Source organism: Ailuropoda melanoleuca, chromosome 4, assembly GCF_002007445.2.
Source record: "Ailuropoda melanoleuca isolate Jingjing chromosome 4, ASM200744v2, whole genome shotgun sequence".
In the NCBI taxonomy this organism is placed as follows: domain Eukaryota; kingdom Metazoa; phylum Chordata; class Mammalia; order Carnivora; family Ursidae; genus Ailuropoda; species Ailuropoda melanoleuca.
The window spans coordinates 94,813,802-94,840,520 of record NC_048221.1 but is presented as its reverse complement, the minus strand read 5'-3'; the positions used below and the strand labels follow the sequence as shown (position 1 = coordinate 94,840,520).

At 36.2% G+C, this 26,719-nt stretch overlaps 1 protein-coding gene across 1 annotated transcript in view; it reads left to right on the top strand.

Annotated features, from left to right (window-relative positions):
- The window catches only part of EXOC6B (exocyst complex component 6B), a 569,711-nt gene that overhangs the window by 256,974 nt on the left and 286,018 nt on the right, over positions 1 to 26,719 (top strand). The window contains exons 9-11 of the mRNA XM_034657278.1: positions 23,124 to 23,207; positions 23,565 to 23,611; positions 24,901 to 25,021. Coding sequence (XP_034513169.1) covers positions 23,124 to 23,207; positions 23,565 to 23,611; positions 24,901 to 25,021 — 252 coding nt within the window. The remainder of the gene's footprint in view (positions 1 to 23,123; positions 23,208 to 23,564; positions 23,612 to 24,900; positions 25,022 to 26,719) is intronic.

The following is a 26,719-nucleotide window of genomic DNA, read 5'->3' as shown; positions in this document are numbered from 1 at the left end:
GTGGCATGTATGAATTCGGGAAAGTTTTTAATCTAAGTCTCAACCATGGTATGGTTTTTAGGGCTGTAGGGGCTTCTGTGACTTGAGGCCCCAGCAGGGAGCAGTCCTGATGAGGAGCAAAGCTATAGGCAACTTTCAGGGAGGGAAACAACAAATGGACTTTCTGCTGTACAGCTGCTTAAGCAGGAGGTAGGAGAACGATTTTTAGCCAAGAAGCATCCTATACATGCAGATGAGTCCAGCTCCGTAATGGGAAATATCATTCTGTTTTCTTTCTCTTTTTTCTTTTCTTCCTCTCTTCCTCCTTCTTTTTTGGTTGTTGTTGTTGTTACCTAGTGTTGGCACATTTTTGCAATGGGCTTGTTGGGGAAAAGCCCAGTCAGCCTGAATATATTGTTTCTCCTATGTCTTAGACATTGAGGAGAGTCCAAGAAGTATGAGGCATATTATTACATTCAAGAAAAGTTGATATAGATATGAGATGACTACCAGTATATATGGAAGTTTCTTAATTTGGCAAAGGGCAACTCTAAACAATCCCCAGCAAAGATCGTATTTAATGAGTACATTTTAGAAAGATTCCTAACAAGTCAGGAAGAACACAAAGACAGATATTCAAAGATGCCTACCACCACCCATTGTGTTCATTATTCTTAAGGTCCTAGGCCAAGAAAAAAAAAAGTAAAATGGAAAGAAGACAGATAGATTTTTAAAATTGTACAATAAGGCCTTTATTGTAAAAATTTCAAAATTCTATTAGAAGACATTTAGGAAGTACTGCATAAATGAAGAGAGAGATACTCTTTGAATAGGATGTCTACACATTGTAAAATTGTCAATTTCTTCCTTATTTAATTTGTAAAATCAATGAAATTAAAGCAAATCCAATAGGAAGTTTGTGGTAACTTGGCAACTCTTTTTCTAATTCATACAAAGTTGCTGTGATGTAGAGGCTAGTGGCTTGCTGTGAAGACTTGAGGCCACATTGTGATGGGACCATACCCCACAAGAAGCTCAACTGTATTTCCACAAGAATACATTTATGACGGTGTTGATTTTGTTATTGTTTCTGGTAGAAAATAGTGGAAGCAATCTAGGTATTCATCACTGCGGGACTGATGAGTAAAATCGGTATTTACATATGATTGAATGTAATATACAACATATACCACGCTATTTTAAATGATGAACAATAGTTATGTATAACAATATATAAAGGTTTCAGAAATACAGTGCTGGAGGATCAAAGTAAGAAACAGTGTAATTGATAGCTCAATGTCATTTATATAAACTAAGCCCATAAGATACCACTATATATACTTACTTCAAAGGCACATCTCTATATAAATAAATATATAATAAATATAAATATAAAAGTTTCATTTAAATGACATGTCTTCTATGTACTAGAGTGGGTACCTGCGTTGGTAAGGGGAATAGGATCAGGAATGGGGCATAAAAGAAAATAAAAAGGTCTAATACTGCATACCTCAATAGTGTGTCTTGAACTAGGGTAATGTTACCAAATCAAGTCTTTGCAAGTGATGCCCTAATAAGACTGCTCTAAACTGTTTCTACTTGAATGTGATGGTAGCAGAGAAATGCCATTAGGATTTTTCAAATGGCTTCTGGTAATTTCCTCTAGCACCACTTCTACCTTTAAAATCTAGGCACAATTGGGACACCTGGGTGGCTCAGTCGGTTAAGCATCTGCCTTTGGCTCAGGTCATGATCCTGGGGTGCTGGGATTGTGCCCCACGTTGGGCTCCCTGCTCAGCAGGGAACCTGCTTCTCCCTCTGCCTGCTCCCCCCCCCCCGCTGTCATTCGCTTGCTCTCTCCCTTTCTTTCTCTCTAAGTAAGTGAGTAAAATCTTAAAAAAAAAAAATCTAGGCAGAAATGTCACAAAGCACAGGTGGAAGGTTTTGTGTATTTCTTCTTTTTCTTTTGTGCTACTTGAAAACCTGTGTTTTTTTTTTAAGGTCATTGATGTACATGGTCAGGCTATGCAAAATAGAAAAGAATTTGATGCTTATAGCAAGGAGTATGCACACATCTAGTGTCCATAAAGCAGATTTTAGTCACCATACATTCTTTAAAGGCCACTCTTTCAAAGAAAAACAACTATATCAAGAAACTAAGTATCACCGTATTCACTCAACAAGTATTTATTGCATATGTATTTTATTCTAGGTAGGTTTCAAACCAGTTGGCATTCTAGACTCTGAAGGGGTGTATCAGGGGTTCTTTGCTTGAAAAAAAAAAGAAAAAGTTCCTCGCTGAAAGTCTCAGCATCTTTGTAAGCATGGAAGATGTTGAGATGGTTCTTGTTCTTAAAGAAGGAAAGAGATGTTAATGATAATGATTAGCAAGTGTTCTGTTTTCATTTTAAGCTTTTCATCTGTGGTCAATGAGTGAAAGACATTTCTTCGTTAAAACAATTTTGATGGAAGCTTCCTGAACCCACATTAGGCTGTCTACCTCCCCTGAAGTTTAGTATGACTTAGTTTTAGAAGTTTGATTTGAGGGAGGGGAGAGTTTCAGAATGAAACCTTCACCCATTCTTGGAGAAGGGGAAAAAAAAGCTACCTCTGTCAGATTATGGAACTAGACAGAAAAAACCTGCATAGGGATAGGGGGGTGTAATTAGGATAACATGAGCTGGTATCAGACGAAGTTTTCTTGCTTTCAGTGAACTTTGTAACTTTGGCTTTCAGTTTGCTTACAGGGATAGGAAAATATACTCTTTTGAGAAGAATAAATGATATAATAAGACTGTTTTTATAAAGCACATGATAGGTGTAGTGATTGCTCTATATTAATTCTTTGTAATACATGTTTTTCTTAAGCATGTATAAACTTGCCTCTTCTACTTCCTCAAATCTTTTTTTTTTTAAGATTTTATTTATTTATTTGAGAGAGAGCACAAGAGCGCGCATGAGCAGCGGGGAGAGACAGAGGGAGAAGCAGACTCCCCACTGAGCAGGGAGCCAGATGTGGGGCTCGATCCCAGGATCCCGGGATCATAACCTGACCTGAAGGCAGATGCTTAACCGACTGAGCCACCCAGGCGCCCCAGCTTCCTCAAATCTTAAATCCAGCCCCTACCTCATCAAGCCTCTTAGGCTGGGGTTTATTTTTACACAGTATGTAGTTAAAATATGATCTTTACAAGAAAATTTTACTATATTTTTAAAACCCAAAGCATAGATTATTTCAGTGTCCATTGTCTCTTTTCTATAATTAAAAATATTTGTTTCCTTGCGGCTTCTGTGAAATATCCTTTTTGAAAATTGCAAGCACAGACGATCCTTCTTAATTTTTAGTACTGTATTTATCTCCTCTTCAAATAGGTTTTGAAAGTACAAAAACAGAAAAGGATCAGACTGTAATCCTCATTAGAAGAAAGGGTAGTTTTGTCTTTCTTCTCGGACAGTATCAGGTGTAGCCTGAAGCTGTTCTGTAGTCAGCATCCCAAGCTGCTGAGTCCTTTCAAGTTTGGGGTTTTGAGTTTTTTTCCACGGCATTTTCACACACACTTCATCCTACTTGAGCCTCAAGATACCAGTTTGAAAATAGGCGGGTTTCGCAGTGGGCGTCTTATATTGTCATGCTGGTTGAGGGATTTGAGGTTCAGCGAGATTAATTGATCTGCCTGTTGGATCACAGAGCTAGTGATTGGCCAAACTAGGAGCCAAGTCTGATTTTATGAGTTGTATTTGAAAACCTTTTACTTTCCTGTATCATTAATGTTTTAGTTGCAGGGGTAAGTGCTCTAAAGTAAGGAAAAGGGCTTTTTCCATAACAATACATTCTGAAAGTATTATGAAAAAGTAAACACGTTGGCATTGTTTTGCATTAATATCTGGTCTTTGAAGTTTGAGGAGAAGGAACTGTTTATAAAATTTTTAATTAAGAAAGCAATGCTCTTGGTGGTTTCTGGAAAAATAAATAAAGTATTTAAAAATAAGAGTCATGCCCTACCTTCTAATACTGGCAAAGACTTGGAAATCAGATATAAGGACCTGGAGAAAGACAGTCACATAAACCACATTGGTTTGGCTTAGAAAAATAACTGCGGTGGAGAGAGAAGATGGGCAAACTCTATTTCATAGTTTGCCCCTTAGATTGGGAGTAATGAGGAGCTCTAATAATGTGTTAGTGTCGTCACACCAGGTCTCATTAGGCCTGTCAGTGTTCTGTAACTGCTATGTAAAAGTTCACCTTGCTGGGATTGCTCTCTACAGTTCATCCTAAAGGTTTATTTTTAATTAGAAATTACCCTGTGCCCTCTCCTGGCTCTTCACTCTAGACGTAGCTTGGGAAAATCGGGAGGGGAGGGGCAGGTGCTAATATTACTATTTTAAAAGGATCCCTGCCAACGCTAAGTTAGGCAGAGCCAGACTTATTCTGGACTAGTCTTTGGGTGGATCATCCTTCCTTGACTTGCCAAATAGCCCTTCATAATGCCAGGTTATTGTGCAGTTTGTTCCAGGATCAGACTTCATTTGGGCCCTCCCACTCAGCAAAGAGCAAAAATTTCCCCTTTCCAGGCATGGCTTTATTACCTTTTTAAGGGAGACTTTCAGATACTTGTCTATTTCAAAGGTCTTTTGTTAAAAGTTTCTACTGTACAGGTTGCCTTCTGTTGCCTGAAATCATCCCACACAATTATTGTAGAGTTGCATGCTTGGCATTCACAGGGAGGAGTCGTCGGCCAGCCACCTTGTCTGTAGCCAGGAGTGGTAGATGACAAGGTCAACAAAGTATTAGTTGTATGGTCAGTCATCTTACTGCTACCAGGACGGTGAGTTCCTTTCCAGGTGCCAGCACTGTTACTTCTAACCACTTCTATTCTCACCTATCCACTTCAGAGAGAGTACTTCTTCCCCCTGTCTTCTTGTGTTCTTTATCTTGGCATCTGGTAGTTTCTGTACTCACCATTCCACCATTGTCTCCTCTAGGCTCTTTCTGCAACTGAGCTGGTAGGATCAGTTAACGGACACTGTAATGCCTTTGATAAAAGGGAACTAAGGAAATAACTTCATTTTCCCCCCCTAAATTTAGTCATTATTCCCGGTTTTGAAAAAATGCAAAAATTTGAGGAAACCAAATTACAATTCTACATAATATTGGTCTGCTTCTTTGCAGATGTTATTCTTTGAACATATTTGATATACTTTTTACAAAAATTTAATTGTACTATGTGTGTTTGTTTATGATTTTGATTTGCTTCTCCTCCCATTAACATATACCATATCACAAACATCTGTTCATGTTAAATGTAGACCCAACATTATTGTTTTTATTTCCTCTGTATAAGTTTACTTCTTCCAGGTAGAGTTAATCACATAATGATGATGATGATAGTTACCATTTATTGAATACTTACTATATACTAGGCATCATATTATATGATTTGCATACATTGTTTTATTTAATTCTCATAGCAACCTTGACAAGTATATATATTAATATCCCTATTTTGCAGGCAAAGCAGTTGAGACTTAGAAAGAGTAAGTAAGTTGCTTAAGGTCACAGAGTTAGGGGTAAACCAGGGTTCTAACCCATACTTTTAGAATCTGAATCCAAATTCTTTCAACTGTGCATATTTTAGACATTTTTTTATCACCTGATTATCACTTATGTAAAATTATTGAAGCGAATTCAAGGGCATACACATTTTAAGCTTCCTGATACCTAAACTCTCAGAAAAGTTCTAACAATTTGCATTCCTTAACAAAAGAACATAGAAGTGCAGTCTAACCATATTTTCAGCAATATTGGGTGTTGTCTTTTGTTTTTTTTGTTTTTTTTTTTGCTGATTTGATAGGTAAAAAAGAAAGGTACATTATGAATTTCATTTGCATTTTAAAAATCACTATTGATTGTGGACATTTTTCTAATGTTTAGAGGCCATTCATTCCTTTTTGTGTGTGCATGGAATGTATATATTTTATTTATTCAGGTAAGTAGTTTTTTTTTTGTCTGATGTGTACCTGTAATGTTTTCTTAATATAATATTTGCTTTTTTTTTTTTTAAAGATTTTATTTATTTATTCGATAGAGATAGAGACAGCCAGCGAGAGAGGGAACACAAGCAGGGGTAGTGGGAGAGGAAGAAGCAGGCTCACAGCAGAGGAGCCTGATGTGGGGCTTGATCCCAGAACACTGGGATCACGCCCTGAGCGTGAAGGCAGACGCTTAACCACTGTGCCACCCAGGCGCCCCTATTATTTGCTTTTTAATTTTGTTTCTTTCCTTTTGATTTGTAGAAATTTAAAATTTATTTTGTAAATCAGTCCTTTTCCCTATTTTTTTTAAGTTGCATATATTAAAATGTGTGCAGATTTTAAGTGTGTAACTTAATGGGTTTTAACATACGTATACACTTTTGTAAGTCTCAGCCAGATCTGGAAATAGAACATTTCCATTTCCAAAGGAAGTATCTTCTTGCCCCTTTTTAGTCATTATTAGCCTTCTTCTCCCACAAAGTAAACTTTCCTGATTTCTGTAACATAGATTGGTTTTGCCTGTTCTTGAACTTCATATACAGCTAATCATATAACATATTCTCTTTTGTGTCTAGCTAGTTTTCCTAAACATAATGTTATTGAGATCCGTGAATGTTGTTGCATGAATTGGGAGTTTATTCCTTTTTATTGTGGGTAGTTTCTCATTTTATGGATATTGATGGACATTTGGGTTGTTTCTAGTTTGGGCCTTATAATGAATCAAGCTACTCTGATGTTCTTATACAAGTATTTTTTAATGGACCAGAAGCTCTTTTCTCGAGAAAACATTTAGGACTGGAATATTCTAGTTATCTTTTTGTTATTGATTTCTGCATTTCCATTGGAGTCGGATAATATACCCTGTAGACTTCACTTTGAGATCTTTGGAGATTTTCTTTATGGTCCAGCATATAGTGTAATTTGGTAAATGTTCAATGTGTGCTTAAAAAGAATGTATATTCTGTACTTATTAGAGTATCTATAAAGTATGATAATTTGATTTACCAGTACTTTCTGATTTGATTCTAACAGTATGTAGAGAAAATATTTAAGATAGTTACATTATAAATGGAGAAGGGTAAAGACATGAAGGGAAGTATGATTTCTGTAGTTCCCTGGGACTAGTGAAATGACAATATCAGTAGCCATGATAAGTTATGTGTGTGTGTGTGTATATATATATATATATATATATAACGTAATACCTGGAATAACCATTAAAAATGTTGTACAAAGAGATATACTGCAAAACACTCTAGATTAAAAAAATGGAATTCTGAATAAAATTCAAGTAACCCAAGGAAGGCAGAAAAAAGAAAGAAACTGGAAACAAGGAGAACCAATGTTAAAAAACAACAAACCAAAACTAAAATGACAGACATAAGCCCTAACATATAAATAATTGCACTGAATGTAAATTATCTAACAACACCAATGAAAAGGCAGACAGTGGCAGAGTGGATTAAGAAACATGACCCAACTATTGGCTGTCATAAGAAAATCACTTCAAATATATAGGGAGGCTGAGAGTAAAAAAGAGGATCAATAAAGGACATCATGCAAACATTGATCAAAGAAAAGTGGAATTGGCAATATTAGTATCAATGAAGTAGACATTAGAACAAAAGAAATTACCACAGAGAAAGGTCCATTATATCAAGAAGACCTGTAATCCTAGATGAGTATGCCCCAAATAACAGAGCTGCTAAATTGTGAAGCAGAAACTATTAGAACTGAAAGGAGAATAAGACAGATTCACAATTAAAGTTGGGGCCCTCAAACCCCTTTCTCAAAAATTGACGGGACAACTGCACTGAGAATCATCAAGGGTATAGAACTCAGCAGTGCCATCAACTAACAAAATGATAGACATTTATAGAACACTGTACAAGGTGGCAGGATACACATTCTTTTCAAGTGTCCACAAAACATATATTAGTTAGACTGTGTCTTGGGCCATAAAATAGGCCTCAACAAAATTTGAAATCATATGCAGACTTCAATGAAATCAGACTAGAAGTCAGTAACAGAAATATAATAGGAAAGTCTCCAAACACTTTGAAACTAAATAACACACTACTATGTAATAGAAGGTCGAAGAGGAAGTCTCAAAGGAAGTAAAAATATATATTGAGCAGAATGAAAATGAAAATTTGTGGTACACAGCTAAAGCAGTGTCAAGAGGAAAATTTATAGTGCTAACTTACATATATTAGAAAAGAGAAAAAGTCTCAAACCAATAATGTAAGTTCTCACCTCAAAAACCTAGAAAAACAAAAGCAAAAAATAAACCCAAAGCAAGCGGAATAAGGGAAATAATAAGAGCAGAAATCAGTGCAACTTTGAAAAGAAGAAAACAATTGAGAAAATCATTGAAAGTTCTCTCTTTTTAAAGGATTGATAAAGTGGATGAATCTCTGGCAAGACTGATAAAAAAAAAAAGAAAGAAGAAACAGGTTACCAATATCAGGAATAAGATAGGGGATAGCAAGGATATATTGATATAGACACTACAGATATCAAAAGGATAATAAGGGAATACAGTGAACAGCTCTACACCCATAATTTGAGGACTTATAAAACTGACCAATTCTTTGAAAAATGCAAACTGTCACAGTTCACCTAATATGAAATCGATAATTTGAATAGCCCTGTGACTAGGAAGGAAACTGTCTTCAATCTCCAAGCCCCTGTCTTCAATTTAAAAACCCCTGTCTTCAATCTCCAAGCCCAGGCAGTTTCATTGGAGACTTCTACAAAGCAGCTATAGAAGAATTAACACCAATTCAGTATAGTCTCTTCCATAATATAGAAGTAGAAGGAGCACTTTTCAGTTCATTTTATGAAGCTTAGTAGTACTCTGATGCCCAAACTAGACAAAGATAATACAGAAACTAAAAATATAGACCGATATCCCTCATGAATATAGTTGTAAAATTTCTTAACAAAATATTATTAAGCAGAATTTCGTAATATAAAAGGAGAAAAAGGGCCAAGTAGGGTTTTTTTCAGGGTATGCCAGGCCGGTTTAATATTAAAACTCCATCAGTATAATTTACCACATTGACAGGCTAAAGAAGAAAATCACATAATCATATCAATTGATGCAGAAAAAACATTTGACAAAATTCAAGCCTATTTATGATTCTGACTAAACCTTAGATGATAAAGAACCTGTGCAAAAATCTACAGCTAACTTTTTATTTAATGGTGAAAGACTGTTTTCCTCTTAAGATCAGGAACAAAGCAAGGATGTCTGCTCTCACCACGTATTCAACATAATGTTTTATGTTGAATAGACATTCTGGTCAGTGCACTAAGACTGGGAAAGGCAATAAAGGGCATACAGATTGGAAAGGAAGAAATGTAACCGTACCTATTTGTAAAGAACATGATTGTTTTTGTTGAAAAACCCAAAGAATCAAGATAAGACCACCTAATACTAATAAGTGAATATAGCACGGTGGCAGATATAAGATACACAAAAATCAATTGTATTCCTATGTACTAGGAATGAGCATATAGATACCAGAATGAAAAGTACAATATAATTTAAAATATAAAAAAAGGTATGCCTAAGTGTAAATTTTTAAAAAATGTACAGGATTCATGTGCTGAAAACTGCAAAATGCTGATGGATAAAATCAACAAAGGTGTAAAAATTGGAAAGCTGTTGTATGTTTATGGATTAGAAGACTCAACACAGTAAAGATATTAATTTTTCCCAAGTTGATACACAGATTTAGTGAAATTCCTATCAAAATCCCAATAAGGGGTGCCTACATGGCTCAGTCGGTTAAGCATCCGGCTCATGATCTCTGAGTTGTGAGATTGAGCCCCATGTCGGGCTGCGTGCTGGGTGTGGAGTCCACTTAAGATTCTCTCTCCTCCCTCTGTCCCTCCCCACCCTAAAAAAATCCCAATAAGATTTTTGTTGATATGGACAGGATTATTCTAAAATTTGGATGGAAAGACAAAGGAACTAGAATAACTAAAACAATTTTGAAAAGAATAATAAAGTGGGAGGAATTAATACACTCAGTTTTAAGACTTATTATATGGTTAACGGTAATCAAGACTGTGTGGTATTGGCAGAGGTATAGACAGATAGATCAATGGAACGGTGTAGAGAATCCAGAGATAGGTTAGGCCCACAAAAGTATTTTACAAAATTGCAAAAGCAATTCAAAAAATGGTGCTGGAACAATTGGACATCCACAGTAAAAAAAAAAAAAAAAGTGAGCTATTTCTTACATTTTATACAAAAACTAACTCAAAGTGGATCATGACTTAAATGTGAAATGTGAAACTAAAACTTTTAAGAAAAAAATAAGAGAAAATCCTCAGAATCCAGGAAGACAAAGAGTACTTAAACTTTACTCCAGAAGCGCTCACCATAGAGGAAAAAACTTGATAAAATTGGACCTCATCAAAATAGAACACTTTGGCTCTGCAAAATACCCTTTAAGAAGATGAAAAGACAAGGGACAGAGTGGGAGAAAATATCCGCAAACCATATCCAACCAAGGAGCAGTATCTAGAATGTACAAAGGCTTTTTAAAACTTGACAGTTTAAAACCCACCAAGCCAGTTAGAATATGGGCAAAAGACACGAAGAAACAATTCACCAAGGCAGATATACAGATGGCAAATAAACACATGAGAAGATGCTCAACATCATTAGTCATTAGAGGAATTCAAATTAAAGCCATAGTGAGCGAAGCGATCCCTGCACTCTTGTCAGAACAGTGACGACACCACATGGCAGTGAGGACGCTGGTGGGAATGTAAAGTGGTGCAGTCACTCTGGAAAACAGTTTGGCATTTTCTTAAAAAGTGAAACATGTAATTACCAGATGACCCAGCAATTGCCCTCCTGGGCTTTTATCCCATAGAAATGAAAACTTAGTTCAGGTATTTGCTGTACATGAAAGTTGATAGCAGCTTTATCTGTAACAGCCCCTAACCGGAAGCAGCCCTGATGTCCTTCAGTAGGCGAATGGTTCAGCCAACTTTGGTACATTTATACCTTCCCATGGAATATTACTGAGGAGTATGAAGGGAAGAATTCTTGGTAGAGGCAACTACCTGTGCGAATCTCCAGAGATTGATGCTGAGTGAAACGAGCTCATCTCAACAGGTTGCATACTGTAAAATTCCATTTATGTAACCTTCTGAAAGTGACAAAATTATAGAAATGGAGAGTAGGTTAGTGCTTACTAAAAGTTAAGTAGGGGTAGGGATGGAGGAAAGTGGATATGGCTATACACAGGAGACTCTGAGCTACCCTCGTAGTTTTGGAAATGTGGACCTTGACTGTGTCAGTGTCAGGATCCTGATTGTGTTCAGTGCTGTACTTTCCTAAAATGTTTACCATTGGAGGGACCGGGTAAAAACACATGTGATCTGTCTCTATTAGTTCTTCTAACTCTGTGTAAATCTATAATTCTCCCATAATAAAAAGTTTAATTTAGAAAATTGGCATTGAAGCAAATTTTGTTCAACTTAGAGTTTCCTTTTTTCTCTTACTCTGTATTCTTCTTATTTATTTATTTATTTAGCAAATACCAGCTTAATATTTGTCCAGTTTGTTTTTAGATATTCTGCCTGTTTTTTCTGAACATCTGAAGTTCAGTATGATTTATTTCTGTATTCTTAGATTTTAAATTTGTCTGTTTCTTTACAGCATCTGTTAATGGAGAGGAAAGCATAGATTTATTTATACAAAATTTCCCCAATCCTCACTTAACTATATAAAGGGCTGTTTTTTTCTGGGCGTGTGGCAAATTTGATTTTGAAATGCAGAGAGTGGCCATGTGTCTTTAATAAAACAGCCATTACATACATTTATATATCATAAAAATAACGTGTATAGCTCTTTCAATTTATAAAATACTTCGACTGAACCTCAGATTTTTTTGCTTTTCCTGGCGTTGATTTCCTTTATGTACACGAGAAGTCACTTAAAAGCTGTACGCCTCGTTCTTTTTATATAAAATCTTACACCGTACCTTCTGTTAGGCCAGAACTTGCAGTGTGAGGACAATTAACGGTGTCTTCGTTGTCTTCATCTCCATGAAGTGATGGTGGGTAACCACTGTGACACGATGGTATTATTTTCATTTACAGTTTTAGATGCCACATTTTACTATTAGCTCTTTAGTAATTGCTCAGAGGCCCTCCCTATTCATTTTGGCAACATGACACAGATTAAGAGATTTGTCTGGGAAATTTTAAACTTCCAAATTATGCAGCACCTTCTCAGTTTAAAAGATTGACAGGTGTGAGTTAGAAAAGACTTTCCTTAAAAATTGGCAAGTGTGAAATTGGGCAGTTGAATAGTATCTTTGGAACACTACCAACTTTGGGAATTGTTCTTTGGAGAAAATGCAGACAACCTCATTATCTCACTCTAATTAAAGGAATGACTCTCCTTGCTTGTCATGTGTAGGCACCCAATTCTCTAAGAATTTTCGATGTCTCATTGTTAGGCAGTTAATTTGGTTTACTTCTTTGCTCACATATTCCTAACAGTCGCTGGTGTTATAAAGGTACTGCTCAATAAAATGATGGGACTTGGGGGGATATAATTTAAATTATAGTGTCTTTTTAAAAAATAGTAAAATAACTTGCATTTCAATTATTTTATATTAGAAGCTATGTCACATATTAAAATTTACTTGCTAATTGTCTACAAATTGATTAAATCATATTATAATCTACAATTAGCACATTATGGTACACAGTTATATGCAGGTAATTTTAATTAGGGTTTCCCTAACAAAAAGGACACTTATCTTAAAAGTGAAATCCAAATCTTTTCCTGATCAATTATCTTAATCATGGAGGAAGTCTGGGTTTTTGTTCTAACCAGGTAGGTAGGTTGTAATTTTAAGCAGTTTGGTTTGCTAAGCATGATTAAGACACCGTTCCCTTTGAGGTTTACCCTTTCGCTTCTAAAGTACAACTGTTTATCATCTTGGGTCAAAGGTTATAAAAAGTAGTCATCAATTAAAGCTTTATTGGTTGTAATTGGTAATGCTATGAAAGGAGCCAGCCAAACTGAATCTGATAATAAAAGACCCTTTGTTAAAATATTTAATAAATTAACACTCTCTCTTGGAAGGGGGAAGCTAATTACAAAGCCCAAGATTGTTAATCATAATGTTTACTTTCTTCAAAAGCACAGACTCAACTACTCCATAATCATTAGACATCAGATTTCTTTCTTTTTCTTTTTTTTTAAATCCTGTAGACTCTGTCATTCCCGGAGGGGATGTTCTTTTCTATGGTTCAGGCTTGGGATATGGCAGAAGGAGGAAATGCCAAGACAAACATAAGTTATAAGGGCCATCTTAAAAATAAACAGGACTCTGTTAGAACGTTAGACTGCCTTTGCTCTCTTCAAAAAGGGTCAAAAGTTTATGTAGATTTATTTTGTAAGCTAATGAATGATATCAAGAATTCGGGCATTCGGAAAGTAATGTTTTTGTTTTGTTTTGTAATAATAAATTATCTACCAGAGCTATTATCCTACCTCCATATATAGTGGGTTTTTTTTTTTTTTTGAGGTGTTTTGAAAATTTTGTGGCTTTTAAATTTTAGACATTTTCAAAGCCCTAATATATGTAAGTGGAGCTATGACACATACCGCCTCTACGACTCTTGAATGACCTTGTCATGGGAACTCTCTGAATGGGCTTTTACATCTGGGAATCGAATGTTTCTAGATTTAAGCAATAGGGGGCATCTTGGGTTTGTTCTTTACACACGTTTCTGTAGTCTGATCTTTAGGGCAGTTCTAATGAAAGAAAATCCTGCTTTGGGCCTGCTGTGCAAATTAGCCATATGGTGAAGTGTTATATCCCGCTGAACGTCATTATGGGGCCCTATGAAAAGTGCTCCCCTTTTCACATGGAAGCAAATTAAAATGGCCCTTTCAGGTTTTTGGTTTTTTTAAAACTCTGAATAAACCTGTCTTCACTTGGATGCCGGGACAGTTGAAAGGGAGTTCTCCAGCTGCAGTCAGGGTGGTGAAATTACAGGCTTTGCCCAAGACCAAATGGAAATATTGCTTCCTGTAGGCGAAGCCAGAAGAACAATGGTGTGTGCTTCCCTCCTTCCATTTCCCTCCCTTGTTCTTTGTGTACTTGTCCTTTGCTGCTTCTTAATCCAAGGGTTAATTTTCAGTTATTGTGGTGGATGAGAAGGACTCAGCCCACCCTCCAGTAGACCCCATTTCAATCTCTACCAGGAAGAGCTGTTTTGCCAAATAATGGCACAGTAAATATTAAATGAAGATGGGTCTGTCCTCTTTTTGTCTGTTGTTTAGACATATTGCCCATATGAAATATTATTGTCCACCAAAAGTTTTACTTTTTCTTCCACAAAACTAGACATGTAGGTGGTACTGTTGTTTGGAGGCATGGGGCTCAGTAATTGTATGAGAAGTTCAGGGCATCTGTGCACATGGTATACATCGTCACTTTTAATGGAGAAAAAGAAACTCACGGAAAGGTCTTTCATCTGGTCTTTCCTCCCCCCCCCCCCCCCCCCCCCCCCCCCCCCCCGCCGGCCGCTCAAGAGTGAGGATCCCATGATCCTGACTTGTTTGATTACCGGGGTATGTGTATAAACTGACAGCAGCTAAAATTTGACTTTGAGCTTTGTTAGCAATAAATTTTACCACTTTTACAGACAAAAACAAAAAGTCTCACTCATTTGCCCACACTGAGTGGCAATGCTGTGTGTGTTTCCTATGTTTATATCCAGACAAGTGCCTAGACACATGGGGAATTCAAAGTTATCACTTGCATTTCTATTTTTATTTTTAAACATTTATTGAAAGCCCATGTTAGATCCAGCATTTGTATGATGACAATTTATAGCATGTGTTTGAAGAAAGAAAGTTGGCACAGTGTTGTGCAATGAGTGGATCATACGAAATTATGATGTTTGAGAAAAGATTTTTGCATGCAAAAAGAAAAGAGTGAAAAAGTATGAACAATAGGATTCTTTTTAGGTGTGTATATGTACATATGTGAGTATGTGAAATAGCTATTTAAGATAGAAAAACGTCTGTAAGGGAGTACACCAAAAAGTAAATAGTAGTTATCTCCAGGCAATAGGATTATCAATGACCTTTATTTTCTTTCTTTGCCTTACCTTTATTGTCTGATTTTTCTAAAAGTCACATATTTTACTTTTATAATTAATAATTTTAAAAAGAGACAATATTAAAAAAAACAAAAGGTAAAACAAACAAAAAACAACAAAATAATTATTTTCAGTATAGCCTGAAGAGAAGTGGGTTATATCCTGGTTAATTCTAGTGGTAGGACTAATTAAGAAATTGGCAATGGCTTTTGGGGAATTTGACCATTAGTACTCTCCTCTAAGCTATCATAGGATGTGATATAGTATTTAAATTAAATATGAATTTAGAAAAGAAAGCACCCAGTGAATTGAAGAAGAGGTCAATAGAACCTGGGGAGTATTTCTTTCTGTTTTAGAGTTAAGAAAAAATAGAATATGTTCTGTGATCATTTAGCTCTTTTTGTGCAGTTGCTCTGCAAGTGAGTGAGAAGAAAATTGTTGCAGAGAATTTTTTATAATGATATAAACTCCTGTATTTCAGTTGAACTTCAGATGGAATATATACACTTAACAGAAAAAAATTAAGCAAAGTCTTATTTAGTTTCTAAGCCTTTATTAACTTCCACTAAAATTCTTTAGATGCATAAAAGTCTAAAAAATTACAACACCATTATTAAAGAAGACTTATAATTAACATTACATTTTCTGAATTTGAATAAACTTTTCTCCCAACATTAAGGCTGATTGAATGGATTGAGAAACCTAGTTGTCGAGTGATGTGTGTTTTGCTACCATACACAGAGCAAACCTTAAAAATCTGAAGATACTTTATGCCTTTTCCACTCTGGCTCATCTGGCTTGGAAATACAATCCTGAATTGATGAATATATTAGTTGTCTACCCCTGTACTGTGTAGAGATTCTCCTTTATAAGACTGCCAGAGTGTGGGATGAGGGGGAAAGTGGGACCTTCAGTGGCAGCAAAGTTTATCCTGTGCTGGAGAATACTCAATAGTGCTGCACGAGAACACAGACAGGAAGACCCTATATTATTGTGGTTTTCATTCCCTCAAGAAGTTCAGAGAGTTAAACCCTATATTATCGTGGTTTTCATTCCCTCAAGAAGTTCAGAGAGTTAAACATAAAAAATGTTCGGCCATATTTTATGTGAACTTGTAGGCCAGTTGCTTGCTAGCCACTGGAACCAGTTTGTGGATTTACTTTGAAACAGCTTTGGACCTGGGCACATCAACCTGCTATGAATTGTTGCTTCCATAAAGATATTAGATCTATAGCCAGATGGTTGGTGAATGGGCCAGGGCAAACCACAAAACAAGCCTGGAAGAAAGTACTGGTCCAGAAAGAGCTCTATTGTTCAAAACAGAGCAGTTGAGAAAATGAAACAATACAAAACAAAATGTGAGATCTGCAAAAACATCCTGAATAAAATGGGACAAGGGACATCATCCTAAAAATTCAGAGGAAACGTGATTCTAAGAATGATTTTCTACAGGAGCCAAAAAGAAATTTTAGAAAATTGTTTGGCGTGAAGAAAGCATAACTTCAATGAAACAGGAACAGAAATCTTTAAAAGAATAAATGAAGGTGGAACAACAGCAGGATGAGATGAATAGGAAAAATTACAAAGATATGATTATTGCAATTTAGCAGGTAAAGAGTAAATATAAAAATGGAGCATTGAAAGAAAATATTGGTTAATATTTTATTAATCCTTTTAATCATTAATTCAAACAAATGTATATTGAGTTCCATTTATACCAGGCATTGTTCTAGGGGCTGGGAACACAACAATAAATAAGACAAGTAAACTTGTTCTTGGGGAGCTTGCATCCTAATGAGAGGAGACACAATAAACAAATAAACAACATAATGTCAGATGGAGATTGTGCTCTGCAAAGAATTAAAAGAGGGCTGTGTTTTAGGCAAAACTTTCCTTTTTTTAAAAAAAAATATTTTATTTGAGCGAATAAGAGAGAGAGCATGCACGAGTGCGTGTGCACGTGCGAGTGGGGGAGTGGGGGGAGGGAGGAGGAGGGAAGGAATCCCAAGCAGACTCCATGCTGAGTATGGATGAACACGGAGCCTGAGGTGGATTGGGGGGTTGAAGGAGCAACCTGGGGCTGGATCTCAAAAGCCTGAGATCATGACCCTAGCCGAAACCAAGAGTTAAGCTGCTTAACTGACTGAGCCACCTAGGTGCCCTGGCAAAACTTCCCATTTTAAATTGAGTAGTGGAAAAGTCGTCTCTAAGTAGGTGACATTTAAAATTATATTTAATTATAGGCAAGAGACAAATATTTCCTAATTGTTGGTGTCACTGAGGGTTTTTGTGCTAGGTCCTTTTGTACTTAAATTCTATAGATATTCCTTAGATTATCTCATTTTTTCCCTAAGCTTAGATTACCATCCTTCTGCCCATGATTCCCGATTCTGAAAACTATTGTCTTTAGCTTAGCCCTTTCACCTGAGCTGTGACCCAAATATGCCTGCTCCCGAACACTTAGAGCTTAGAAATCACAAACTAGACATGTTGATTACAGAGTCATTATCACCCATCTCCTCATGTACAATCAGTTCTTGTTCCTCTTGTTAGTTATATTTTATAAGGTCACTGTGAACACTGAGTTAATGATTACCGAACCGTTGCTGCTGGGGAAATACGGGATTAGGCTCCTGTGAGCTTCTGCTTACAACATTTCATCAGCCAATCAATTCATAACCCTGTTTTATGTGTGTTTCTCTTTAAAGATATCATATTTAATATGCATTGTTGGCTCATTAATATTGAATTCATGGCCAACAGCACTATAACTCATGCTCAAACAAAGCTTATCTGAATGTGTTTTCTCTGTAAGGCACATCTTGTCTTCTTGACAAGTGTCAAGTCTTAGGAACATCAGGCAGCACTTCAGTACTATGTTTGGGGGCCCTTTAAATAGCAAAGTCACCAAAAAGAAGCACAAAAATGGAAGACATACAGGGGGCCAACACGTTCATGAAACGGTTCTCAACATCACTAATCGTCAAGGAAATGCAAATCAGAACCACAATGAGGTATCACCTCACAGCTGTTAGAATGCCAAGTAGCAAAAAGATAAGAAATAAAAAGTGTTGGTGAGGATGTTGAGAAAGTGGAACCCTTATTGCGTGTCAGTGGGAATGTGAATTGGTGTAACCACTATGGAAAACAGTGTGGAGGTTTCTCAAAAAATTACAAATAGAACTACCATATGTTCCAGCAGCTTCATTTCTGGGTATTTATCTGAAGGAAATGACAACACTAACTGAAAAAGTATGTGCACCCCTATGTTCATTGTGGCATCATTTACAATAGCCAAGATGTAGAAACAGCCTAAGTGTTCACTGATGGATGAATGGACAAAGAACATGTGGGATCTATATATACAAAGGAGTATTATTCAGCTATAAAAAAGAATGAAATCTTGCCATTTGTGACAACATGGCTGGACCTTCAGGGCATTCTGCTAAGTGAAATACGTCAGACACAGACAAATACTGTATGATCTCACTTATATATGGAATCTAAACAAATAAACAAAAAACTCAACTGAACTCATAAATAGAGAGATTGGTGGTTGCCAAAAGTGGGGGATGGCAGAGTTGGGTGAAGGTGATCAGAAGGAATAGTCTTTCAGTTACAAAATAAGTATGTCCTAGGGTTATAATGTACAATATGGTGACTGTAGCTAATAATACCTTATTGGGTAATTGAGATTTTCTAAGAGAGTAAATCTTAAAAGTCCTCAACCCAAGGGAAAAAAATTGTATGTGGTGATAGGTGTTAACTAGATTTATGGTGAGGGTCATTTTGCAATATATATGAATACTGAATCACTGTGTTATACACCTGAAAATAATATAATGTTATATGTCAATTATATCTCAATTTTTAAAAAGCACAAAAATACAAAGAATGAGGCACTGGATGACTGTGGAAAGGATAATTGTTTATAGTATCAGAACTGAAGAAAGGAGACAGAGTGTTGGCTTATTTGACCTTAGCTAGGAACTTGTGCATTGGGTGCAGCTCGGTTTTCAACACTCTGTACTCATTTGTGAATGACAACGAAAGCAGCATGAGTATTGATTGTTTCAAATAAATTTTGGCAAGTAGACACATTTGCAAATATGGAATCCATGAATAATAATTGACTATATCCCTGCTCTTATGTTTTCTCTCTCATTAAATGACACCACCATCAAGCCAGTTACCCAGGTTGGAAAACTCACATTAGCTTGCTGTCTTTTCTGTCCTTCACCACCAATATCCAATCAATCATCGGCTTCTACCGCCTAAATATATATCAAGTTCACGCTGATCTTTTTGTATCTAATGTTCCCTTTCTTCATTCTACTCAGTACATTGCAACTTACAAATGTCTAAAGCTCTGATTGTCTCTAGAGTTGAAGTCCAAATATCTTAACAAAATTTACAAAGCCCTCCAGCCTTTATTTCTTGTCATTCCTCTCCCTTACACTCTGAAGGTCCTGCCATGAAGAACTTCTTTCAATTCATGGGATGCGTGATGCCTTTTTTCTTTGAACCTCTGTGTCTCTATGAGAAATATTTTTCCCGTTCTTTTTATGTAGCTTATTCTGACTCATTCTTCAACTATGAATATAAATGGCATTTTTTTTTTTTCTGGGAAGCTTTCTCTGACATTCCTCCCACCCAACACACACACACACACACCCTCTCCAATCCATAGGATTCTATTGTATTTTTTATTTAATTGTTAGTTTTCCATCATAGGCTATAAATTCAATGATGACAAGAACTATTCTTTATTGTATGTATGATATTATGTGTGTTAATTAATTATTACAAAGCCTTTGGACCACTATAATACTAATGACATAAAATGAAAACAAACTAAAGCAACTTTTCACTGGCTATTATTTTATATCTATTTCCTATACTTTCACTGGTCTTTGGGGTTTTTTTTTTTAAATTAATGTTAATGATTAGAGGAGCTTGAAACTGAAGTGGCAAACTTTTATAGTTCATCTGTCGTTGATCTCTTTGGAAAAAGACAGGCACTCAGCTGAACTGGTCAGACGTCTACTTCAAATTCCACCTGTAAGCACTGAATTGACAAAATTGGCAGAGGAAATAGAATACTCAGAGGTGAATTTATTTAGCAGCCACTAGGGAAAATCTAACTCATTTTTGTAAATGGAGAAGCCAGAATTATTAGATAAATTCATCTTTTTTTGTGTTATTATTTTGTCGAATGAATATTTGAAAGGCAAAACTGTATCTAGTTTAGAACTAAGTAGAGGTTTATGATAGGTTTTTATATAGAATTTCGTCTTGTATATTTTCTATCTTTTACAACAAATAATTAAATTATTATACAATGGTCTAATTTGAGAAAAGATTTTTCCTAAATTCTCAGCTAAGTGTATCTTGGCTCCGATGAATGTTGAATGTGTAATGTCACACAAGAATAATAAAGGGCCTTTAGGGCTGTTAACTTTAAAATGAAAAGCCCTTCAGTGTGTGCGGAATGTAATTGACATTTAATAATACCACTATGCTGTGAAATGGTGACAAGTGGGGAATAACTTTAACAAACCAACAGGCAGTTTCCACTTTTTATTTCTTAAATAGAATCATTTGCTACCTCATTAACTTATAGACTAAGAAATAAGAAAGCCTTGAAATAGCTGTCTTAATGTTTGATTTCATTTTATAGCAGGAAAAACTCAGGTGTCTACAGTTATAATCACGTTAGCATTTTAAAACCTTTGTTTTTAAGCTACACCAGGGGTCAACAAACCATGGGCCATGGCCACCCTGCTGCTTGTTTCAGTGTGACCCGTGAACTCAAAATGGCTTTTACATTTTTAAATGGTTGGTAAAAAAATAAAAAGAAGAAGATTTCATGACAGATGAAAATTACATGAAATTCTAATTTCAGTTTCTACAAATAACATTTTGTTGGAACACAGCCACACTCATTTTATGTACTGTCTGTGGCTGCTTTTGCATTTCAACAGCAGAGGTGAGTAGTGGCAACAGAGACAGTAGAGCTCACCAAGCCTAAAATATTTACTATCCTGCTCTTTGGAGGAAACGTTTGCCAACCCCTGAGTTTAGGCTGAGTTAGTGTGATTTAGTACCTTAAATCAACTTCTCTGGTTTAGGGATCTAACAGAGAAGTCATGTTGAATAGGATTCTTCAGACTTTTGGGAAGGTGAACGAAACTGAACCTTAGGTATTGCGTGGAGTTTATACTTTTTTGCATGGGCAAGACTTTCATTTCCATGATTGATTTATTTCATCTCATTTTTAAAAAAATAAGCACATGCATAGTGGTGATTATCAGACACTGTTCTAAAAACTTTGTAACTTATCTGAATCCTCATGAGAACGATGAGGGCGACATCTCTAGAGATGGGAACACCATAGCACATCTGTTAGTGAAAGCTGAATAAATGGTGGAAGTTAAATTAGTGAAAGTTATACAGCTGGTCATATGAGTTATAGAGCTAGAAAGGAGCAGACTCACGATTTGAACGATGACATAATCAGCTGATTCCCAAATCAGTGCTCTTAACCACTGTGCATGCTGTCTCTCCATTTCTACTCTTATTTTTTAGAAAAGTCTCAGACTCAGAGTAGAATTTAGTCATGAAGGGGGGAAATCATGTTTTGTTTTTGTTTTTGTTTTTTTTAAAGATTTTATTTATTTGACAGAGAGCACCAGCAAGGAACAGAGGGAGAGGGAGAGGGAGAAGCAGACTCCCCACTGAGCAGGGAGCCCCCACTGAGCAGGGAGCCCCCACTGAGCAGGGAGCCTGATGCAGGGCTGGATCCCAGGACGCCAGGATCATGACCTGAGCAGAATGCAGACACTTAACCAACTGAGCCACCCACGCGCCCCGCAGAGGCGGGGGGAGGGGGTGTCATGTTTTAAAAGCTTTGAGTTATATTAGTTTTTTAGGGCTATTGTAACGATGTATCACAGGTTGGTTGGGTTACACTGCAGAGATTTATTTGGTCCCGAGTTTAGAGACTAGAAATCCAAAAGCAGGTGTCAGAAGGCTATCCTCCCTCTGGAACTCTGGGTGGCATCCTTCCTTGCCTCTCCCCAGCTTTTGGCGGTGGCCGGCGATCTTGGTGTCCTTGGCTTGTAGCTGTGTGATGTGGCTCCAGTTTCTGCTGGTGTTGTCACAGGATATTCTCCCTGTGTGTCTATCTCTGTGTCTTTTCTCCTTTTTTTTTAAGGACACTAGTTATTTCGGATTAGGGGTCACCCTATTCTAGCGTGACTGCATCTTAATTTAAGTAAATCTATTTCTAAATAAGGTCCCATTATGATGTCCCAGGAAAGACATGAATTTTGAGAAGATGCTGTTCAACCTAGTTACAGAGCTCATGAGCCAGCTCTTGTTCTCTGGAGCACCTTTCAATTTAAGAAACTGTGCACCAAGAATGTCCAGGGCTTTGTTTCTTCTTTTTTGTTGTTAATCCTGTGCTTGATTATGTGCTCGCTGGGAAGACTGATTTACTGTTCTCTGCTTCTGCCTTTTTCCTGCCTCCCCCTGGCCCTTTGCTCATGATTCATTTGAGACTGGTTTTCATTCTGAACATTTTTCTTCTGGAATGTTCTGTGAGGTTTTTAAGGAACGTTTTCTCAACTGCTCTTATGAGAATGTTGATTTGTCTTCATTCTTGTGAGTTTGTGATAGTTGATTCAGCAACCAGCGTTGGTGCGTTGGTGGTTGAGTTCTGGTAGTGTCCTCTTAAGAATCTTTTGTCTCCATTCTTACAGGATTTGTAAGGTTCAATAAATGGTAATAGTCGTTTTTATTTTTTTCTATGATTATTGTCATTGTCAAAATAGCAGATTTTGAGAAATGTGGGGTTGCCTCAATTCCAGACCTGGGAGCTTCTCTTTTCCCACAAAATACTAGAATAATTGGTCAGATTGGTGTCAACCCATTTCCTTTTATTTATTTTACAGGGTGCCCGGGAAACATTTGAGAACTACTACCGGAAACAGAGGCGAAAACAGGCCCGTTTGGTGCTGCAGCCCCCATCTAACATGGTAGGATCACCAACTTAACTTTTCTCAATTTCTGACTTTTCTTTTCTGACAGCTGTTCATTATTTTGCATATGTACTATTTTTTTTTTAACTGTCTCTCTGAGATCATTTTTGGTGGATGTGACAGTAAGAAAATAGCAACTAACATCTATTGATTGCTATGTGTCAGGCATTGTTTTAAGTACTGGGATGAATGATCTCATTTCATCCTCATTATAACCCTATAAGGTAGGGTACTATTGTTACATTCACCTTAGTCTTGGGAACTGAGCCTTAAGAAGTTAAGTAACTGATTTTAACTTTGTCTTAATGTATCAAAATAGAAAGAATAACTTTTTTCTTCTTTCCTTTGTTGCAGCATGAAACTTTAGATGGCTACAGGAAGTATTTTAATCAAATTGTAGGGTAGGTATATATGTGTGTAAGTATTTAAATTTATACACTTTTAATACCTAGACTCATGAGACTTGGAAAAATAAGTTTTCCTTGGGAAATTATTTTTCTTTTATTTTAAATTCTTAAGATTTATTTTTGACTTTCTGATAACGTTAAAGGAATGTCTTATTGGTTTCAGCATTATATTGTTAGAGAGTAGTTTTGGTGGATAAGGGAGAAAAACTTTGAATTGTAATTTTATTACACTTGATATTTTGTTTCTCCATTCTTGGTAAGAGGGAACCAAATAACCAGCAAAATTTGGCAAACTTTTTCTAAAAGGGCCAGATAGTAAAGTATTTTAGTAAAGCTTTGCAGGCCATACGGTTTCTGTCACAACTATTCAGGTCTGTTGTTGCAGTGTGAAAGCAGCTATAGACAATACAGCAATGAGTGAACGTGGCTGTGTTCCAATAAAACAATATTTATAAAGACAGGCAGTGGGCCAGATTTGTCCCATGGGCTATATAGTTTGCCACCATCATCTAGAGTATACGTACTAATATGGAATTGCATTTCCCAAATAAACACCCCAAATATAAGCAGCTTATTCTAAATGCAAAATTATGACTTCGCAGATAAAAGAAAGGGAAAGAAGTTGGATTGTTCCATGAAATTTCTTTTTTATTTCAGATTTAGATTTTTCAGTGTAATTGATAGTTTTGATTAAAATATGTCATAAGAATTCCTTATTTAAAGAATTATTTAGTGTGAACATTTAGCTGAGGGAGCTAAAGATACATTGTAAATGCACAACAATAAAGCTATAACAGAGTGTTAAAAAATAAGTTTACATTTTTTGACCTTTGTAAGATACATTTTCAACCCTGTAATGAAGAAATCCATATAAAGGGAATCATTTTGATATTTTGTATGTTGGGTTCTTACAAAAATGTGTGTTTCAGCTTTCAGAGTCTCTTTAAAATTGATTAATTTTTTGAAATGTCTTAATGGCCTGGTGTTTTTAATATAGTGAAATTAACCTCCCTTACCTGTAAACATTTTCTTCCCTTTTAAATTGCTCACCAGTACGGTTAACATTTAATAGAAATGTGACTCCGATTTCTGTAAAGTGCTTGGGCAAAATTCTAGGTCCAAGAAATGTGATTTTTGTTTATGACACCAAGTAGCTTTCTTTAAGGAAAGAGATGACTATTAACTTCGAATTTGATGGCAGCTCTTACTGTTTGTCAGACCCTGGAGGTAGTAGTCAAACTGTAATTTCTGACAGCTGTACTTTCTTTTTTCCTCCATCTTAGCTTTTTTGTGGTTGAAGATCACATTTTACATACAACCCAGGGCTTAGTAAATAGAGCCTACATTGATGAACTCTGGGAAATGGCACTTTCAAAAACCATTGCGGCGCTCCGCACCCACTCGGTACGTAAGAAGCGTGTGAGAAGTTCTCACTTGCTGGTTATCTATATATTGGTCAATGCTGTACTGCTTTCAAGTCATCACGTATGTATTCTGTGGAATCACCTACTTAGAGCTATCTCTTTCAAAGACATTTGGAGGTAGCCACTTCAAATTACCATCCTTTCTAACACTGAGCCCACATTTTTGGATGCTCTCTGCAATAAAAACAAACAAACAAACAAAAAACAGCAGCAACAACAAAAAAACAGCTCACATTTATTGGACTCTTCTCTGTGTCAGGCGTTGGTATGTGTACTTCATATATATTTCGTAAGGTAGGTATTATTTACCTTATGGTCTGGGGAACTGAACCTCAGAGAGGTTAAATAACCAGCCTAATGTTACATAGTAAGTGGTAGAGCTTGGATTGGAATCCATACATTTGACTCCAGAGCTCAGATTCTCAGCCACTACTCTGTATTGCCTTCTATAATGCCAATTAATACTGATTTGGAGTTCACAGTTTATTCTTATTTTTTGAAAAAAATGCTTACAACGTATCAATAAGTTACCTAATTATGAATTCCCGTGATTTTGATATATTTTATCAAAGCATGAATTTTTGATGATAATTCACTTTATTTCAGATAGATAATGTTGGCTCTGAATTAATCATTTATTTAATATTTTTTGAACACTGATTACGTGTTGGCAATGGGAATACAACAGTCAACAAGATGGATGAAGTCTTTGCTCTCAGAAAGTTATACTTTGATTGGGGAGGTTTCTAATAGACAAATAAATAAGAATATCAGATAGTGATAGTACAATGCAATTAAAACAGTGATAGGTTAGGACAATAGGGTGCCTGCTTTTGATTGTTTGATCAGAAGTGGCATTCTGAGATCAGAATATCAAGGAGTCACTATTTATGCAAAGATCAATTAAAAGGGAATTCTAGGTATAAGAGATAGTAATACAGGGGCTTTGGGGGTACTTTTCTATTTGAATTGTTCAAGGAATGATAGTGAGGACTTAATAATAGAAGATAATTTAGCATCTAGAATAGTTCAGTAAATGGCTCTACTATCCATCTAGTTGTGCCAGCTAGAAATTTCAGTTATCCATGACCCTTCAGCTTTCTTATGTCTTCATCAGCAAGTGTTTCAGAGTGAATAAGATGTGTAAAATCTGTAACTGATGGGATTGAAAAATGTTCAGAGTGGGTAAATCATGGAACGTAGAAAGTTAGGCATGGTATGAAGTAAAAATTAAAAAGTAGATAGATGTCATATTATTTAAGACCTATCTGATGCTTTAAGCACTGGGTTGAATGGAGTGTGTATGTGTTCAGGGTGGAGGTAGGGTAAATTGGAGTGAGAAGATCAGATTTCCTTTCTGGCTAAATTATGGGTGAGGGATGAGAAAGAATGTGGGCAGAACAATTAGTAGGATAGTCTGATATTCAGCAAGAGATGATGATAGCTGGACCAAGGGTGATAGTAAATATTGAGAGATGTGGGTGAATTGGAGAGATTTTTAGAAGGTAAGATTAATTGTACTTTCTGATGGATTAAATATAAAGAGTAAGTTTAAAAGCTTATCAAGGTAATGCCTAGATTTATGGTTTCTTTCCCTTTGGTGGTTTGGAGTGGGGGGGCGGTCATCAGTTGCCTTTGTATATGAATACTTTGCCTTTGTGCCATCCAAGTAGCAAGG